The 18,884-nt window shown below is 38.1% G+C and overlaps 1 protein-coding gene across 1 annotated transcript in view; it reads left to right on the top strand.

Moving 5' to 3' along the window:
• The window catches only part of LOC118642185 (ATP-binding cassette sub-family A member 3-like), a 223,145-nt gene extending 204,505 nt beyond the window's left edge, over positions 1 to 18,640 (top strand). The window contains exons 26-30 of the mRNA XM_036279777.1: positions 11,498 to 11,685; positions 12,321 to 12,493; positions 12,897 to 13,085; positions 18,075 to 18,148; positions 18,500 to 18,640. Of these exons, the coding sequence (XP_036135670.1) occupies positions 11,498 to 11,685; positions 12,321 to 12,493; positions 12,897 to 13,085; positions 18,075 to 18,148; positions 18,500 to 18,640 (765 nt within the window). The remainder of the gene's footprint in view (positions 1 to 11,497; positions 11,686 to 12,320; positions 12,494 to 12,896; positions 13,086 to 18,074; positions 18,149 to 18,499) is intronic.
• Positions 18,641 to 18,884: the final 244 nt, after the last annotated feature.

Genomic DNA, 18,884 nt, shown 5'->3' with positions numbered 1-18,884 from the left:
TGTTTTCAAATGTCTTTACATATTCTTATTGCAATTGATTTCTAGTTTCATGCCATTGTGATCTGAGAAGAAGCTTGATATGAATTCAAACTACTTGAACTTGTAGAGACTTAGTTTGTGTCCTAACATGTGGTCTACCTTTGAGAATGTCCCATGTGCACTTGCGAAGAATGTGAATTCTGAAGTTTAGTGGTGTAATTCTCTTTAGATATAGTTAAATCCACTTGGTGTAGTTCTTTGTTTAGATTCTGTGATTCTTTTCTAATTTTTTGTCTAGATGATTTATCCAGTGATGTCAGTTGGGTGTTAAAGTTCCCTGCTATGATTGTATTGCTGTCTATTTCTCTTTTGAAGTCCTCTAGAAGATTTTTAATATATTTTCGTGCTCATATTTTGGGTGCATATCTGTTTACCAAGGTTATATATTCCTGTTGGATAGATAGATCCTTTTATTATTATGTAGTGGCCTTCTTTGTCTCTAGTTATGGGCTTCATTTTGAAATCTATTTTATCAAATATGAGTATTGCTACCCCAGCATTTTTTTCCTTTCTGTTTGCTTGAAAGCATTTTTTCCATCCCTTCACTTTCAACCTAAGTGAGTCTTTTTTTGTGAGGTTGGTCTCTTGTAATCAACATATATATGAGTCAATCAGTTACTCTGTGTCTATTTATCAGGGTATTCAATCCATTTAAATTTAAGGTGATTATTGATATGTACTTATTTATTGCCATTTTTGGTTTAGTGTGGTTACATTTTTCATCTTATTTCTTCTACTAATTACACCAGTATTTTTAACTTTTCTTGCAGTGCTGGTTTGGTGCTAATGTATTTTCTTAGCCTTTTTTTTTGTCTGGGAAGCTCTTTATTTGACTTTCTATTTTGAATGTTAGCCTTGCTGGGTAGAGTAGTCTTAGATTCCGGTCCTTGTTTTTCATGGCTTTGATTACTTCATGACACTCCCTTCTGGCCTGTAGTGTTTCTGTTGAGTAGTCAGCTGAGAGCCTTATGGGGTTTCCTTTTAGGTAACCTGTTGCTTATCTCTTGCTGCCTTTAGGAGTCTCTCTTTGTGTTTATTTTTTTGGCATTTTAATTACTGTGTGTCTTGGTGTTGGCTTATTTGGGTTCTTCTTAGCTGTGCTTCTTGAATTTGAATGCCTTCTTCCTTCACCAAATTAGGGAATTTTCTGTCACTATTTCTTCAAATGTATTCTCTAACCCTTGCTCATTTTCTTTTTCTTTGGGGACTCCTATGATGCAAATATTATTATGTTTCCAATTTTTCCACAGTTCTCTTAAACTGTCTTCCTGTTTTTTAATTATTTTTTCCCTTTTGGTTTTCTGATTGGTTGATTTCTTTCTACCCTGTTTTCTAATTCACGGATCTGGCCCTCAGCCTCCTACTCTGCTCTTTAGACCTTCCAATGTTCTTTATTTGTGCTATGTCATTCTTCATTTCTTCTTGGCGGTTTTAAATTTCCAATTAGTTGATTTTCAATATTTGTATGTCTTTGCTCATGGTGTTGATGTCCTTACTCATGCTGTTGAGCTTCCTCCAGATCATGGCACTGAATTCTAGCTCTGTTAACTTGCTTAACTACTCTTTATTTATCTCATCTTTCATAGAGGTCTTTTGTCCTTTCATGTGGCATTTGTTTTTTTTGTTTGTTTGTTTCACCATTTTGGCTATCTCTGTGGTCTTTGGAGCCTACCAAATTTTCCCTGTGGGTGTTGGTGTTCTGCTTTTTGTGGCTCCCTTTCCTCGGTTTGAATGAACATGGGAGGACCCATGTTAAACACCCCTGTCAAGTCTTACTTTCCTGGGTAGAGTGCAAGCCCTTGACAGGTTCAGTTATTCTGTAGCTTTTTACCTGGAGGCTATTAGTCATGGTTACTTGAAGAGCCTTGGTTTCTCAGTTGAATGAAAAACTCCCTCAGGTGTTCAGAGTAAGGGGATTTCCAGAGGGTGGGGCAGATGCTGGTTGTTAAGGAGCCTCAGTTTGCATTTCAATGGCCCACCGATTGGTTGAATCTGCAAGGGAGGGGCCACCAGGAGCCCTGGGAAGGAGTAAGATGGCCACAGTACTGTGTGGCCCCAACTCAGCAAAAGCTCTGAGTGCCCTTCAAATTCCACATGTCCCCACACAGTTCCAGTCCAGTCCATCCTTCCTCTGCCAGAGGCCTAGTTGAGTGGCTGTGGCTATTTTAGCGTCTGTCCTGGTTCTGTGCTGTGGAGGTGCTTGGGAGTTTAACCCCAAGAGCACTGCTCACAACTCAGACCACTGCTGTCTTTGGGCTCCCAGCCCCCCTTCCATGCCTCCACAATCCTACCAGGATCAGTCAGTGTCCCTTGTTACATGGTCCTCGCAAGCTGCTTTCTGTTGCTTTTTCCTGATGATTTATCTTTATTTTAGTTGTAATTCCAGTTTGGTCTTGGGAGATGGTCTTTCAGCTTCCATACACTCTGCTGCCATTTTGGAATCTCTTTTATCCATTTTGAGTTTATTCTCAAGTATGGTGTAAGTCAGTGGTCTAGCTTCATTTTTTTTTTTTTTGCATGTAGCCATCCAATTTTCTCAACACCATTTATTTTTTAAATTTATTTTTCTTTTTATTTATTGATTTGTTTTTGTTACAGATGTTTCTCATTTTTCCCCCATTGACACCCTCCTCCCCTTCCCCCCAACCCCATCCTTAGAAGTGTTGTCTATGTTCATTGGTTATGCATACATGCAAGTTCTGTGGTTTATCTCTTCCCCCACAACACCCCTTTCTCTGAGGCTTGTCATTGTGTACCCCACCTCTATGTCTTTGAGTTAATTTTGTTCAGCAGTTTGTTTAGTTCATTATATTCCACAAATAAGTGAGATCATGTGATAATTGTCTTTCTCTGGTTGGCTTGTTTCACTTAGCATAATACTCTCCAGGTCCTTCCATTGCCATCTCAAGGGATAACAGATCTTTCTTTCTCACAGCTGCATAATATTCCATTGTATACATGTACCACAGCTTTTTAATCCACTCATCTACTGATGGACACTTAGGTTGTTTCTAGGTCTTAGCTATTTTAAATAGTGCTGCTATGAACATAGGGGTACATATATTCTTTCCGATTGGTGTTTCAGGCTTCTTAGGGCATATTCCCAGAAGTGGGATCACTGGGTCAAGTGAAAGTTCAATTTTTAACTTTTTGAGGTAACACCATACTGTTTTCCATAGTGGCTGCACCAGTCTGCATTCCCACCAGCAGTGCACTAGAGTCCCCTTTTCTCCACACCTTTACCAACACTCGTTGTTTGACGATTTGTTAATAACAGCCATTCTGACAGGTGTGAGGTGATACCTCATTGTTGTTTTAATTTGCATCTTTCTGATGATTATTAATGTTGAGCATTTCTTTATATGTCTCTTGGCCATTTGTACATCCTTTTTGAAGAGGTGTCTATTTAGGTCCTCTTCCCATTTTTTAATTGGGTTCTTTGTCTTCCTTTTGTTGAGTTGTATGAGCACTGTATATAGTTTGGAAATTAACCCCTTATCTGATGTATCATTGGCGATTATGGTCTCCCATATAGTGGGATTTCTTTCTGTGTTGATGGTTCTTTCTTTTGCTGTGCAGAAACTTTTAAGTTTCATGTAGTCCCATGTGTTCATTTTTTCCTTTGTTTCTGTTGCCTTAGGTGATGAATCAGTTTGCATTTCAATGGCCCACCGATTGGTTGAATTTCTTCTCAAATTTTTATGGATTCACGAGTTACATTTAAGTCTTTTATCCATTTTGAGTTTATTCTTGTGTATGGTGTAAGATGGTGTTCTAGCTTCATTTTTTTGCATGTAGTTTTCCAATTTTCCCAACACCATTTATTAAAGAGACTCTTGACTCCACTGTATGCTTTTGCCACCTTTGTCAAATATTAGTTGAGCATATTGTCTTGGGTCAATATCCAGGTTCTCTATTCTGTTCCATTGATCTATCTGCCTGTTCTTGTGCCAGTACCAGGCTGTTTTGGTTATAGTGGCTTTGTAGTATAACCTGAAATCTGGTAATGTGATCCCTCCAACTTTTTTCTTCTTTTTCAAGATTGCTGTGGCTCTTCGAGGTTTTTTTTGGTTCCATATAAACTTTTAGAGTGTTTGTTCTAGTTTTGTGAAGCATGTTGTTGGTATTTTGATGGGTATTGCATTGAATCTATAAATTGCTTTGGGTAGTATGGACATTTTAATAATGTTAATTCCTCCAATCTGTGAACAAGGTATATGCTTCCACTTTTTTATATCTTCCTCTATTTCTTTTTTCAATGACCTGTTGTTTTCTGTGAAGAGGTCCTTTACTTCTTTGGTTAAGTTTACTACTAGGTATCTTTTTTTTTTCTTTTTTCTTTCTTTTTTTTTTTTTGGTGCAATAGTAAATGGGATTGTTTGTTTTAGTTTCTTTTTCTGTGAGTTCATCATTGGTATATAAGAATGCCATCAATTTCTTGATGTTAATTTTGTATCCTGCTACTTTGCCAAATTCATTTATTAAGTCTAGTAGATTTTTTATAAAGTCTTTAGGGTTTTCTTTGTACAGTATCATGTTATCTGCAAATAATGACAGTTTCACATCCTCCTTTCCAATTTTGATTCCTTTTATTTTTTCTTCATGTCTGATTTTTGTGGCTATGACTTCCAGTACTGTGTTAAATAAGAGTGGCAAAAGTGGACATCCCTGTCTTATTCCTGTTCTTAAGGGAAGTGCTTATAGTTTTTGCTCAATGTGTATGATGTTGCCTGTAGGTTTTTCATATATGGCCTTTATTATATTGAGATATGATCCTTCTAATCCCACATTGCTGAGTGTTTTTATCAGAAATGGGTGCTGCATTTTGTCCAATGCTCTTTCAGTGTCTATTAATATAATCATATGGCTTTTGTCTTTCATTGTATTTATGTGGTGTATCACATTTATTGATTTGCGACTATTGTACCATCTTTGCTTTCGTGGGATGAATACCCCTTGGTACCTCATAGCAGTAGAATCATGTAATATTTGTTCTTTTATGTCTGACTTATTTTACCTAACATAAACCCTTCAAGTTCACATATGTATCAGAATTTTATACCATTTTTGTTGTTGGAAAAATTCTTTATGTCATCCGGATAATTATCCCTTATGATATGTATGATTTGAAAATATTTTCTTGCATTCTGTTGGCTGCTTTTCCAATAGCCTTTGATGCACAAAATTTTTAAATTCTGATGTAGTACAACTTACATACTTTTTTTGTTGCCTGTACTTTCAATTTTTATATCAACAAAATTTTTACCAAATTCAATATTGCAACTTCTCTCCATGTTTTCTTCTAAGCATTTTATAGTTTTAGAACTTAATGTTAGGTCTTTGATCCATTTGAGTTCATTATTATATGGTAGAAGGTAAGGGTCAAAATTCAGTCTTTGCACCCTGGCTGGTGTGGCTCAGTTAGTTGGCCATCATCCAGTGCGTCACAAGGTTGCTGGTTTGGTTCCCAGTTATGGTACATGCCTAGGTTTTGGACTCAATTCCCAATCAATTTTAGCTCTCACATCAGCGTCTTTCTGGCTGGCTCTCTCTCTCTCTCTCTCTCTCTCTCTCTCTCTCCCTCTCCCTCTCACTTCCTCTCTCTCTAAAACCAATCAATAAAAAGTATTTTTAAAAAATGTAATCTTTGCATGTGAATATATAGTGTTCCCAGCACCATTTGTTATTTACCTCATGAATGTCCTCGGCACTCTTTTTGAGAATCATTTGACCATTTTTGCAAGGATTTATTTCTGGGCTGTACTGTTTTATTTCTCTATGTCTGTCTATCTTTATGCCAGTACTACAATGTTTTGATAACTGTAGCTTTTAAGCAAATTCTGAAATCAGGAAGTATGAGTTTTCCAATTTCATTCTTTTTTGAGTTTGTATTGGCTAACTCAAGCTCCTATATGAATTTTAAGGATGGGTTTTTCTAATTCTGCAAAAAAAAATCATTAGGATTTTGATAGAGATTGCATTGAATCTATAGATAATTTTTGGTAACTTTGACATCTTAATATTACATATCTTAATCTGTGGACATGGATGTCCTTCCATTTATTTATGCCTTCTTTAAGTGCATGTGTATTTTGATTCCTTGGTTGTCTAAGTATTTTATTATTTTTGATGTTATTGTAGATTGAATTTTAAAAAATTTTTCTCTTTCAATTATTCATTGTCAGTGTATAGAAATGTACCTGATTTTTGCATGCTGATTTTGTATCTTATATCTTTGGTAAATTTGTCTATTCTAACTGGTTTTGTGTGTCTGTGAACTCTAGGCTTTCTTACATATGGGATCAGATGAACTGTGAACAATGGTAATTTTATTTGCTTTTTTCCAATTTGAATGTTTTCAATTTATTTTTCTTGCCAAATTTCTCTGGATAGAATTTCAGTACTCTGTTGAATAGCAGTAGTGAAAGCAGACATCCTTGTTTTCCTCCTAATACTTGGAGGAAAGCTTTCAGTCTTCCACCATTGAGTGTGGTGATAGCTGTGGGTTTTTTTACATTTACTCTTTTGTGGTGAGGAAGTTTCCTTCTATTCCAAGTTGCTTGTGTGTCTTTATCAGGGAAGCATGTTAAGTTTTGTCAAATGCATCTTCTTCATCAATTAAGTTGATGATACATTCTGTTAATGTGGTATGTTGAATTGATTGCTTTTTATATGTTAAACCATCATCATACTCCAGAAATAAGTCCCACATAGTCATGGTATATAATTCTTTTAATAGGCTATGGAATTGTGTCATGAGATAGTGAATCAATATTCACAAAGGATATAAGTCTGTCATTTTCTTTTTATGTCTTTTTGTGACTTTGGTTCTAGGCATTGCTGCATCAAACAATGAGCTAGGATGTGTTCTTTCTTTTTACATGTTTGGAAGAGTTTGAGAAAAATTGGCGTCAACTCTTCTTGAAGTGAAATCATCTGGTTTAGGACTTTTCTTTCTTGGAAGGTTGGTGAGGAGTGATTTGATCCTGTTACTAACTATCAGTCTATCCAGATTTTATATTTCTTTATGATTCAGTCTCAGTGTGTTGTGTGTCTCTAGGAATTTTCCCATTTCCTCTAGGTTATCCAATTTTTCACTGTGTAGTCATTCATGGTAGTGTCTCATAATCTTTATATAGAGTGGGCAAAAGTAGGTTTGCAGTTACTTTTATGGAAAAATAATTAATAAATACAAGAATAAACTGTTTTACATTAACTTAAGTTTCACAACTGTAAATTTACTTTTGCCCACTCTGTATCTGTATAAAATAAGCAGTAATGGTCACACTTTATTTCTGATTTTATTAATTTGTGTCTTCTCTTTTTTCTTAGTCAATGTAGTAAAGGTTTGTTAACTTTGTGATCTTCTCCAAGTACTAACTTTTAGTTTCATTGATTTTCTCCAAAGTTTTTTTTATTCTCTGTTTTATTTATTTACTTTTACTCTAATCTTTACTATGTTTTTGTTAACTGGTGGTCATTGGCACCAATTAAAGGCCAACAAAAATCCCCAATTTGGGATGTAGTGAAGAAGGAAACTTTATTCAGTGCAAATCAGCCCAACTGTAATACAGCCAAGCTGTGAAAACAGCACAGCTGTGAGGCAGCCTTCAGGCGAGGCAGCCCTAGGGCCAGGCCCCTCCGGGCCAGACAGCTCTGCTCTGCTTCACGCTGATCTGCTTTGAGCTGCACTGGTTTGCTCTGCTGTGCTTTTGTCTGCTCTACTCTGTGACAGTCTGTTCTGGCCTGCACTGCTCTGCTCCACTCTGTCCCAGAAAGACATCTTCGGTGTTTTAGTTCAGCCAGGAAGATGCAGTCGTCAGTCTCCAGAGGAAAGTGTGCCCTTAGAGCCAGAGGGGAGCTGGCTTACATGGACAGAAGTCCTCGCCCCTGGTCTCTGATTGGACTGTCCTCATGGAAATGAGAACTCCAAATCCTTGCAGTTTGATTGGTCCAAAACGCACTGGCCTAATTGGTTGAACTTGTGCAGCTCTGATTGGGTGAGGAAAGCCTCAGTCCTATTGGTTGAAATAGGATTCCAGTTACTCCTTTAGAAGGGCTGACTCAGATGGCAGAACCACCATGCAAGTGGGCAGTTCAGTGCACAGGCAGGTAGTTCAATGCTGCCTTCTCCCTGAAGTGCAGTTTGTATGAGATCCTCTGTGTAGAAATGGCCACTAGGTTCTGTTTTTTTAATCATTTGAGCTCAGGTAGCCATCTGGAGCCCTTCTTAGTAAGTCTCTCCTTTCTCAGGGTTCATACCTTCTTTCTGCTAGCTTTGGGTTTAGATGGAAGAGGGAAAACGAAACATCAATATAAGACCAAAACATCAATATAAGACTAAAATATCAATCAGCTGCTCTCTATATGTCCTCCACTGGAGATCAAGCCCAAAACCCAGGCATGTGCCCTGACTGGGAATCAAACCAACAACCTTTTGGTGAACAGATGACATCCAACCAGCTGAATCACACTGGCAATAGTGAGATTTTCCTTTTTTAATGTTAGCATTTATAGCTCTACATTTTTCTCTTAGTAACGCTTTCAATGCATCCCATCACTTTTGGTATGTTGTTTCGTTATGTTGTGTTAGGTTTTCCTAATTTCTTCCTTGATCCATTGTTGTTAAAAAAGTGTTGTTTAATTTCTGCATATTTGTACATTTTCCACTTTTTCTTAAGTTATGACTTTCAACTTAATTCCAATGAGGTCACGAAGATATTTTGCATATACTTTAAAATTATTAGACTTGATTTGCAGCATATTATATCGTCTATCCTGGGAATACTTTATGTACACCGGTGAAGGATGTATATTCTGTTGTTGTTGGGTCAAGTATTCTGTATATGTCATTAGGTCCAATTAGTTTATAGTGTTGTCCTCTGCTTTCTTATTGATCTTCTGTCTGGTTGGTATACCCAACAATAAAAGTGGGGTGTAGAAGACTCTAACTCATATTGTTCAGCTGTCTATTTCTCCTTTCAAATCTGTTACTGTTTACTTCTTTACTTTGAAATCCTGATGTTTGGTGTATGTGTGTATAATTTTATATCTTCACGGTGAATTGACTATTTTATCAATATATAATGTATCCTGTTTTGCAATTTTTCATTTTTCAATTACATTATAGTCATAATTATTTTGCATTTGTTTCAGGTGTACAGCATAGTGGTTAGACAGTTATATACTTTATAAGTGGTTCCACCAATATTTCAAGTACCCAGCTGGCACCATATATAGTTATTATAATATTATTGACTTCCTTATGTTATAATTAACATCCCTATGAGTATTCTGAAAGTATTTGTTCTTGTACCAGTTAGTGACTTAAAGTCTACTTTGTCTAATGATAGTATAGCCATCCAGATCTTTTGGGCACTATTTGCATAGACTTTTTTCTTTCTTTCTTTTTTTGTCCTTTTACTCTCAACTTATTTATGTTGTTAAATCTACGTAAATCTCACTGAAATCATGTTGGTGTTTTTTACATTTATTTTGCCACTATATGTTTGTTTAATGAGGTATTAAATTCATTTGTATTTAAAGTGAATACTAATAGGGAGTGACTTACTTTTGTCATTTTGTTGTTTTATGTATGTCTTGTTTCCACCATTACTGCTTTCCATTGTGTAGAGTATTTTTTATATTTACACGTTTTGATACTTCTCTTGTTTCCTTTCATCTGTATGCAAGAGATACTTTCTTATTGGTGGTCTATAGAAGTACAACTGACTTTTAAATATTGAATTTGCATTCAACAAAATTGCTAAATTTTCTTAATTATAATATTTATTTATAAATTATATTAGAATCTTTACTTATACAATTATGACTAGTTGCAGATAGTGGGGGCTTGTTTTCTTCCCAATCCTATGCTATTTTTCCTTGCATATTGCAAAGGCTAGAACCTCTATTCCACATTGAATAGCAGTGGCAATTGCAGACATTTTCTTTATCTCAATCTCAACCTTTTATTATTTATTTTCACCTTTTTTTTCTGTAAATGCCTTTAATTCACTTAATGGCAAAAGATATTTTCACTGTGTATAGAATTTGAAGTTTTCAATTATTTTTAATTAGCAGATTAATATATTGTTTCACTATCATCTAGCTTTTGAGAAATCAGCTGTCAGTATGACATTGTTTACAGATAATCTTTCTCTATGCCTGCTTTCTAATTTTTCTCTCTGTTTTACATAAGCTTCAATATGAAGTACTTAGATATGGATCTTTAAATTTTTACTCTTAGAAGTTATTGGCATTCTTGAATTTATCAATATCTTAAGTTGGTTCTGGATTATTTATTAGTTTTTCAGATATTTCTCTTGTTCTCCTCTTTCTGTCCATCTGCAATTCTGATTATCCAGATGTGATATTTCCAGTTTATCATCCTTATCTCTCAATATTGCTTTATAATTCCCTACTTTTTACTTTTGTGCTGCTTTCTAGGAACATATGACCTATCTTCAGCAGGTTAATTTCTTCCATTATGATTAGACTGCTGTTGAACCCATCCATAGAAATTGTAGCATGACTCTTTTTTCACTTTCTAGGTGTTTAGATATATATTTATAAAAGGTCTATATTACCTTATACTTTCCTTTTTCATAAAGATGGTTTTAAGCTTTTAAATTTTATTTTAAAATAAAAAATACTATCATTTTTTCATGTATCTACTAATCCCAATACCTGAAGTTATTACAGATGTTTCTGGTAAGTATTGTTTCTACTAATGGCATTAATGGTATTTTTTTTTCTTGTTTTCTGAGTTATCTTTGCATGTAGCTCATATACTTTAAAAATTATATGAGAGAATAATTTTATACCTAAAGTAAAGAAGGGGTTTAGTTTATTTCTGTCAAGAGTCTAGAGCCATACATAGTCTGGGATCACTGTAAATTAATGAATAAAGTTCCAGTGAAAAGGTATGAATTTCAGTTATTTAAAATAACTTTATTTTAAATTTTGAACTAATTTTAATAAACTAATAATACCTTTTCTCTGGCTATCTAGTCTATGTGCATCTGAAGACAAATCCACACACAGTTTGGTTAATTGATAAAGCAACACTCATTGGATTCTCCTGTGTGTGGGAGTGAGGAAAGGCTTTGCTTCTGGTTCAGCCTTACTAGGAGACAAGATCTATACATGACTGTGCAACTTCTGTAGGGCAAGAACATCCACTGTGGCCAAGCCCCTTGGAATTCCTCATTAATGAGAAGAGACTCTCATATTCTAATATTCCTCCACATTTAGTATTAAAACTGAATTGGGGAACGCATTATTTCAACTTATGACAATAGATCCACTGGCCATAATTTTTTAGTCTTTAAAAGAGAAAATTCTTGATAGGACTCTTAGAGGCATGGCCTGGAGAACTGAAGGTCTTCTATCTCATTCAAAAATGCTCAGTGGGACAGATGACTTGGGTCTTTATTAAGGCAATTTTTGTAATCAGGTGAAGTCAAGAATTGGCTATTGTCCTCAAACTGATGCCTTGCTGGAATACATGACTGGTCGGGAAATAATGATCATGTATGCCAGAGTATGGGGAGTCTCTGAGCCCCAAATTCAGCTGCACGTGAGAAAATGGTTGGGTTCACTGCAACTGGAGCCCTATGCTGACAGGATTATCAGTACTTACAGGTGAGTCATTATGTTGATCTTTTTGTTGATGCTGCTAATGTTGTGGTGCTTCCCCATGTTCCTGATGTTTGAAATAAATGCCCACAGCACCACCTAGTTCCTTCTAGCACACAATAATTTAATTATGGAGTTATCTGGGTTGCTAAGTTAAAGTGCAGTAATAAGACAGAGCAATGTGGTTCCATGTCTTTTCTTTACAGAAATAAAACTCAAAATGCTAGTTATGTTTGAACTGTAGCTTCTGAATCTCAAAGGGGAGCATCTTATTCTTCCTAGTGTCCATATGGTTCTTTGTTTTCCAAGAAAAAGGATATAAATTATGGTGGTATTTATGTACCTGTAAAATCATGATACCCTAAGAACTAGTAAATAAATGTCACTGATAACACTGCTAAAATCAGTTACATAAAAGTTACTCCTCTACATTTCAAATGAAAAAAATAATTGATATAAACACCTGTACTTGAACCTGATACCTTGTTGAAGCCACATCTAACCAACATTGTGGATATCTATGTTAAGTGTTTGCTGAGACTCTTAACATTTTAGATGTTTGTACTAACACTGTCCCAGAAGCAACTGATTTGTATATCTTTCCCTTACCCTGCATTCTCTCTCCTTCTACGACCATGAAGTGGAGGAAGCAAACGTCGTCTGTGTACTGCTATTGCTCTAATGGGAAAACCCGCAGTAATTTTGATGGACGAGCCATCAACTGGCATGGACCCAGTTGCCCGACGCCTGCTCTGGGATGCTGTGATACAAGCTCGTGAAAGTGGCAAAGCCATTATTATAACCTCCCACAGGTGTGACTCATTAACAGGCTTGGAAGAGGGTTGGCAAGGGACTTACTGGGGGCTAGTAAGTGGTTGTTCTAGTGATTGAACAAGAGACTTACTGGGGGCTAGGAATATTGGACAGCAAACTTGCTTGAGAGTGTGAGTTCCTTATTAATCCTAATGTGTGGAACAGCCAAGAATCCATTAAGTTAAGAAACCAAGAGTGGGGAGAGGGCAAGGAGTTAGATGTTCTCTGTGAGGGTTCCATACTCTACTCATCATTTGAAACATTTCCATTTCTCAACTATGAGCTTTATGATTGGCAAATTCCACTTCCCTTTGAAAGTAGAATCACCAAATCCTGAATTATAGAAAGTTGTCCAACAGAGAACTTTTCAACTTTGCTTTGTTGTGGCATCGTGTTTGCTAGAGTGGAGGAATGTGACATCTTCTGCACCAAGCTGGCCATCATGGTGAAGGGGAAGTTTGTGTGTCTGGGCAGCCCTCAGCACCTCAAGAACAAGTTTGGCAAGTTTTATATCCTGAAGATCAAGATCAATACTGATACACACAAGCAAACATTAGATGATTTAAAAAATTTTATCATGATGACATTTCCAGGTAAATTAGATTGAGCTAACTTTGTTCAAGATGTATTAAACCATATTTGTTGTTCTTAGTAGGTGTATGTTTTATGTCTCCAATAACTGATTCCTATGGATTATTAATATTTATTGACTTCCACACTGAGTTCCTGTTGGGATCCTTGTTTCTATAACTTCTTGTGCCTGGTTATGCTAAGAAATTTTGCATGCACACAAAAAAGATTCACACTAAGCTCCAGTATTACTTTGATAAGACAGATCTGGATTTCTTCTGTCCATGTAAATTATATTTCTAAAATCATAATTATCATAATTCTCAATTATTTTGACATAAGATCCGTGCAGAGTTTTAAGGTGTTTCCCCTCCAGCTGAGCATGTAACGCTGGTCTTTCAGTCTCAGCCAGGACATAGTATTACAGTACAAAGAAGAACCAGTAAGTGTTTCTCTCCTTCAAGAGCAGATCTGCTCTTGTATGCTAAAGTCAGTAAGCTTTTCTCTGCCCACACGGTGCAATCCAGGGACAGAAACTCTCTGTCCTTCACGGTCTTTCCTAAACATGAAGCAGGAGCATGGCAAGGCTTCTAATAATTCTGGTTTTTTATCTTAGTTTCTGCTTTGCTGGTGGTGAAAAATACCACAGAAGTTCCCATTGTATGTCAGCCTGAGGAGTTAGAAGTTTATCTCTTGATGAGGGAGAACAGTCTGATCAATTACACAGTAAGAATGGTGATCAGAACATTGATAAGAAATGGATGGCAGAGCATACGTGGGGAACAGATGTATGGGAAACAGTTCCTCTGCTGCTCATAGGTAGTATAATACATCTCTGACACTCACAAGGGGGGATGTCCATTAAATCCATGCACTTATGTATTCATTCAACAAATATTTTTGAATACTCATTATATCAGAGTTCTAGTTCACGTCGCCCCTAAATTACCACAAAGAGAAGCTGTGACCAGAAAACCTCTTTTACTCTTCTAACAACTTGCTCTTCCTGAAGGAGAAACACTAAACACTGACCCAAGACCTGTCCTCGACAACGTGGACACAAGGATGTGTTCTTTAATGGGAATGTGGGCTAGAGGCACAGTCTCAGCTTTAAGGTGGTTGCTGCCAAGTCCTTTCTCGAATAAAAAAGGAACTGATATGGAACCTATACCTAAATATTGATTTATAAAGAGAATAAATATTACAAACAAAAGTCATCTAGAATATATATTTGAAAAAGGACTTACCAAAGTAATGAGGATATTTAGGGCAAATGATTCTACATAATCTCAAGGAAAATTAAGTAACCATGTATTTTTTTTTTTATCATCCTCACCTGAGGATATTTTTCCATTTATCTTTATATAGACTGGGAGGGGTGGGAGAGAGAGAGACAGACAGACAGAGAAACATCGATGTGAGAGAGACACATCAATTGGTTGCCTCCCGCAGGACCCCGACAAGGGCCTGGAACTAAACCACAACCGAGGTACATGCCCTTGACCAGAATTGAACCTGCAACTCTTTGGTCTATAGGCTGATGCTCTAACTGTGGAGTCATACAGGGCAGGGCAGCAACCATGTATTGTTTTGAATGCACAAATAAATGACTTTGTTTCTGCCATACGGAAGGTTATATACTCTGAAAAGCCTTCCTGGTAAAATAAAACAAGGACTCGGTAGAAATTAAATGACTACATCTTAATGTGAAAATTGGCTCAGAAACAAAAGTCAGAAACTCTTTTTAACAACCAAAAAAGAAAGCAGGGGTTGGGGGAAGAAAAATGAAGGGGAAAGAGGAAGAAAATGCAAATCCTGGAAGCAAGTGCCACAGTCAGCACTGGGATGAGCGGTGCTCTGGGCTCCAGGTTGGGGAACCCTGCTGAGACTGCCATGGGAAGGGGCCCTAATGGTGGTCAGCAGCACCCTCTAATTCCACGCAGGAGCTCACAGACACCTTCTGTCGAGGAAAGCATCCCTAATTTAAGTTTGAAGTGAGGAGAGAAACACAAGAGACAGAGAGCAGCAAGTACCAGAGAAAGGTCTACACTGAGAAGCCATATTTTTTAGTACATCCCAGAATACTCTGAAGAAGAAACAGAATCCTAAAGCTAAGAAAGTTTTTCTGGGGTCCAAGATGGGATATTCTGACCAGCTATGTATGTAGCAAATTCTGCTGGAAAAGACTGAAAACCTTTCTCCACAACAAGGGATAAAAGGGCCACATCAAGATGGTAGGAGAGGCAGAGACACAGGCTCAGCACAAACCCCACCGCTGGTGTGGCAATTCCACAACAAGGTGGGGTCTCACCGCTTCCGAGTTTCTCTCCCGGGAACGAGAGGTTTGAGCCCCACATCAAGTACCCCAAACCTGGGAACCTGCACTGAAGAGATGAGACCCTCCAAAACATTTTACTTTGAAAACCAGTTAAGGTTTATGCCTAGGGGTTGGAGGGTTGCGGGCTGTGGGGTCTGAGATATTCCTTTTGAGGAAATGACATGTCCCAGAACCTGGTGCAAAGGCTGCAGCAGTTTGAGAGGTACCTGGAATATGTGGGAAGATTTAATTGTTAATCTTAAAAACATCTACTGGAGGGTCAGGGACCAGGAGGGATTTTCCTGGGTAATGGAGGTGCTGGAGGTGCCGTTTTGTCCTCTCCCCTTCCCTCACTAGCCCAGCAGGGCCACGTCCCTCCGCTGGCTGAGCTCTGCCTGGGCCACTAGAGCGGCGGGCAGGCCCTGCCCACCACTCTCCCACAGCCTCTCTAAGGCCCCAAACGAGTGCAGTCCACACAGAATACTTTCCTTGATCATGCTGCCCTGGTGACCAGAGGAGCTTGTGTTCCTGAGTCCCTAGCACTGTGACAATCAGAAAGGGAGTTCTGGGCAGGTGACCACACCAGAGCCCTGCACAGACAGCAGACTGAAATACATCCCCAGTCTGCCTAGGGAAGAGACTCCTTTAGTTATCCTAGATCCAACCCGAGGATAGGCTTCAGGTTGGCCATACATCTAGAGGCTACAGAGGTGCTTAGGGAATGAGGCAGGGAGACACCATCTTGGCGCCCTCCCCTCGCCTCTCCACAGCTCACTGGTTTCTCCCAGAAAGGAACTTTTACACACATCTGTAGCGCCGGGGTTTTTGCAGCTATTGTCCAGGAGTCACTTCCAGATCTCCTGGTCTGGAGGTCAGCAGGGTGTCAGTTGCAGCCCCACCAAACTGTATTTGCAGACTTTGAAAGCTGCTGCCTGGGGTCTGGCTTTCGATCAGCCTGCAACTAGGTGCTGGCTGGGATCACTCCCTGGAACACTGACTGGAGTTGGCACACACTCAGCAACTGAGACCTATCAAAGTAAACCAGGCTCCTTAGATCATCACAAAGGTTTAAGAAACAGTCAAGATGCCCTGGCCGGTTTGGCTCAGCGGTTAGAGCGTCGGCCTGCGGTCCTGAGAGACCCGGGTTCGGTTCCTGCTAAGGGCATGTACCTCGGTTGCAGTTTGTCCCCGGCCCTGGTCGGTTGTGCGGGTGGCAGCCACTCGATGTGTTCCTTTCACATCGATGTTTCTCTCTCTCTCTCTCTGTTCCTCTCTCTCCCTCCCACTCTACCTGAACAAAAAATGGAAAAATGTCCTCAGGTGAGGATAAAATAAAATAAAATAAAATAAAATAAAAGAAACAGTCAAGAGCTAGGGCAAGGTTGAGTGATAAGATGTGTCTTCTACACAAGGCCACTCCTTCAGGAATGAAAGACGTCAGCTCTTTTGCCTAAAACATGGAAACATGCAAAGAGTGTATCAAGCAAAATGTGGAAAAAAATGAATATATTCCAAACAAAAGCAGACAAAGCAAACTCAGGAAAAGGCCTCAGTGAAGCAGAGGTCAATGTTCTTACAGTTTCAGTAGCTGAATGGAACATAAATTGTGGAATATTTAGATGCCAGATTATAGTTTAGAAAGGAAAATAAATGAATTATAGTTAGATGCAACCACTTGAGTGAATCTTACAAACATTGAGAGAAAGCAAAAAGAAAAGAATATATGCTAGATGATTCCATTCACATAAGTAGGAAAACTCTGCCTAAATTTTTAGGGGCAGGTGCTTAGGTAAAAAGACATTAAAAAAGAAATGTCCATAATATCATGAAGGTATTAGTTATGTTGTATGGGGGACAGAGGCTGGGAAGTGACCCATGGGACTGTCTGAGTTACTAATATTACTTGACCTAAATGGGGTAGTTTTATCAGTGTTTGTTTTGAGTAACTCACTAAGCTATCTGAAATATTTCACACGCAAAAAAAGAAGAGCTTTATGTGATCATGGAGACAATACATGCATTAAAACTCATATTAAGAAAATCCACACATTATAAATATCTATTATTTTACTTTAACACATTTTTATTACAGTTAATTCAATTTGTGATAACCTGCAAATATGCAGTAAGTGTAAACACCTCAGTTTGTTCTAAATTAGAAATGATTCTTACTCACCTGTAATAGAAACAATAACACACCCTGACTTGCTGTATATGTATGATCGCATCTTTCACATGGTGTGTGAGCACAGCAAGCAGGCCTGGTCCTGCTGTCCTCCCTGGCAGACACACTGTACAAACACTCTACCTCCTCACACCAGCAGCCTGAACATCCTCCCAGCTCAGATTCTCGGCCCCGTGTTCAGAAATAAAGTCTTAGAATTTTTGAAGGCTGGGTTTCATTCATTGGGCATGTGAGCAACATTTTGTGTGTGCGCCTGCAAGCCAGACCTCAGTCATTATGAACTTCACATAATAAGGCTGTTTCGTCAGGAATAAATCTGCTGAAAGGAATTAGCCATGTCGTATAAACCAAAGAGAATGAGTTATTTGATCACATCCCCTTTTGTCATAATGGTGTCTATTCATAGTTCTATTACGTATAACTAAATAGATGTAGCAAATTTTGGCAATTTTAAATTAAATCTGTAAGAGTATTCACCTATCCTATGTGCGATATGTTTACCTTTTTTAGGTAGTACATTAAAGCAGGAGAGCAAAGAGATCCTGAACTATTACATCCCCAGCACGGACAATAGCTGGGCAAAGGTGACTGTGGAAACCACGCCCTTCTAACATCACATGCTAAGACAGCACTAAGGAGGGGGTGGAATATTGGCTCTTCAGGAATGTGTAATGAAGAGCCTGATGTAGGAGCAGAGACTTTAGGTTCCTGTTCAGACACCCTAGATTACTAGTCCATGTCCATCAAGAGAATGAGGACAGAGAACTCCTTCTAAAGGTTTCTCAATGATCTATTTCACCTTTTTCTTCATCTCTCCTCTGTGCCTTTTCCCCTCGAACATTAACTCTGCAGCAGTTGGAAGTGGAGGAGAGGCTCCTGGGGTTGGGGCTGGAGGGGAGGATTGCAATGGTGACTGCACTTTCCTTTCATTGCAGGTGTTTGGCATTTTGGAGGATGCTAAAGAGCAATTCAGTTTAGAAGATTATTATGTCAGTCAGATAACACTGGAACAAGTCTTCCTGACCTTTGCTATCCCAGAGAACAAAGGACTTAATGACTACAATAATGTGCCATGAGATTCAGTTCCAACCTGTGACTATGTCTTCTCAGGTTGACCTCTGCTATACCTGGATACATAGAGGGGCATTCCTGTGTGTGTATCTTGGTGCCAATAATAATAAAAAAAACTCTTCATGTAACCATACATCCCTTCTTTGTAGATTTACATGGGTGGGTTGTGTATCCAGCATGTGCAAATCTAAAGACATGTGGTGAAATTCATGTTTTCTCTCCTAGAAATATGAAAGACCAGCATTTATC

The sequence above is a fragment of the Molossus molossus genome, unplaced genomic scaffold, assembly GCF_014108415.1.
Source record: "Molossus molossus isolate mMolMol1 unplaced genomic scaffold, mMolMol1.p scaffold_m16_p_3, whole genome shotgun sequence".
Classification (NCBI taxonomy): Eukaryota; Metazoa; Chordata; class Mammalia; order Chiroptera; family Molossidae; genus Molossus; species Molossus molossus.
The sequence above is the reverse complement of the archived record's forward strand: the minus strand, read 5'-3'. Positions and strand labels throughout refer to the sequence as shown.